This window comes from Apaloderma vittatum, unplaced genomic scaffold (genome assembly GCF_000703405.1).
Source record: "Apaloderma vittatum isolate BGI_N311 unplaced genomic scaffold, ASM70340v1 scaffold6731, whole genome shotgun sequence".
Lineage (NCBI taxonomy): Eukaryota > Metazoa > Chordata > Aves > Trogoniformes > Trogonidae > Apaloderma > Apaloderma vittatum.
In genome coordinates, this window is record NW_009699493.1 from 1 (window position 1) to 959 (window position 959).

General features: G+C 37.6%; 1 protein-coding gene across 1 annotated transcript; it reads right to left on the reverse strand.

The window, feature by feature from the left end:
• Positions 1-182: 182 nt before the first annotated feature.
• On the reverse strand, positions 183-846 carry LOC104280655 (taste receptor type 2 member 40-like; the record flags this gene model as incomplete). The annotated part of the gene is made up of 1 exon (XM_009878378.1): positions 183-846. A coding segment is annotated over one exon (664 nt), but the record flags the coding sequence as incomplete, so codon positions are not given.
• Between the last annotated feature and the right edge of the window lie 113 nt (positions 847-959).

Genomic DNA, 959 nt, shown 5'->3' on the forward strand with positions numbered 1-959 from the left:
CAAAGCAGAAATAACTGTAACCCAAAATAAACAGAAACAGTTTGCTTATCTGATTAGTTTCAATCAGCAAGTACTAAAGCATTTTTAGAAGATTTGCACTGTCCGGAGAGTTGCATTAGAAATTAAATATCTTATTTTCTATAATGAAACATGAATATTTTCATGGACTCCACCTTTCTTACAATTCCTTCCTCATGATAACCTTGCACTTCACACAGGACAGAGCCTTCAGCACTGTCTTTTCCAGTTTGGGGTTACTCAAGATCAGATTAAGGGAATGGACAGTCGGAAAAGTATGCTGAAGTACTGAAATGAAAAAATTCACATGATCATCCTTCTTTGTCATCATATTCAAGGCCAAATATGTAAAGTTAATGCTGTAAATGAAGAGGAAGAACATAATGTTTTTCATGGCTTTGATGTGTGCATCCACATTGAGATTCTTCCCTGAGTTTGTCTGCATGTGCCTTTTGTGTCTCCAGAGAGAATAGAGGAGGAGAAGGGCAGAAGAGGTCACTCCCATGAATGGAGTGGAAAATATGAAGCTGTAGATGACAAGCATAGGTAAAATATTTTCATCTGTTTCGAAGTTCAATATCCATGTATTTGCTGGGTTGGTGGAATTCGTAATTTTGTAGAGCACTTTCTCAGTCATGTCATAGGCAGCGATGCTGAAGATCAGGGATAAAAACGCTGAACCCAAGAATAGCCAGGGCACGATTTTGTCGATTTTTGTTTTCAAGTAAATGAAGACGGTATGCCTGAAATTTGCAATTTTTATACAATAGAAACCACAAAGACAGGCAGAAACCCAGAGATTGGAAGCTTCAAAAAAGCATTGAAGAGCTGCAAGGAGTTGAGGTATGGGGTGAACAAAAATGCACCAGGAATAAATAGTTAAAAGAAAGTTATATACACATGCAAAGCACAAATACCAAAACCTGCAGTATCCCAGAAAC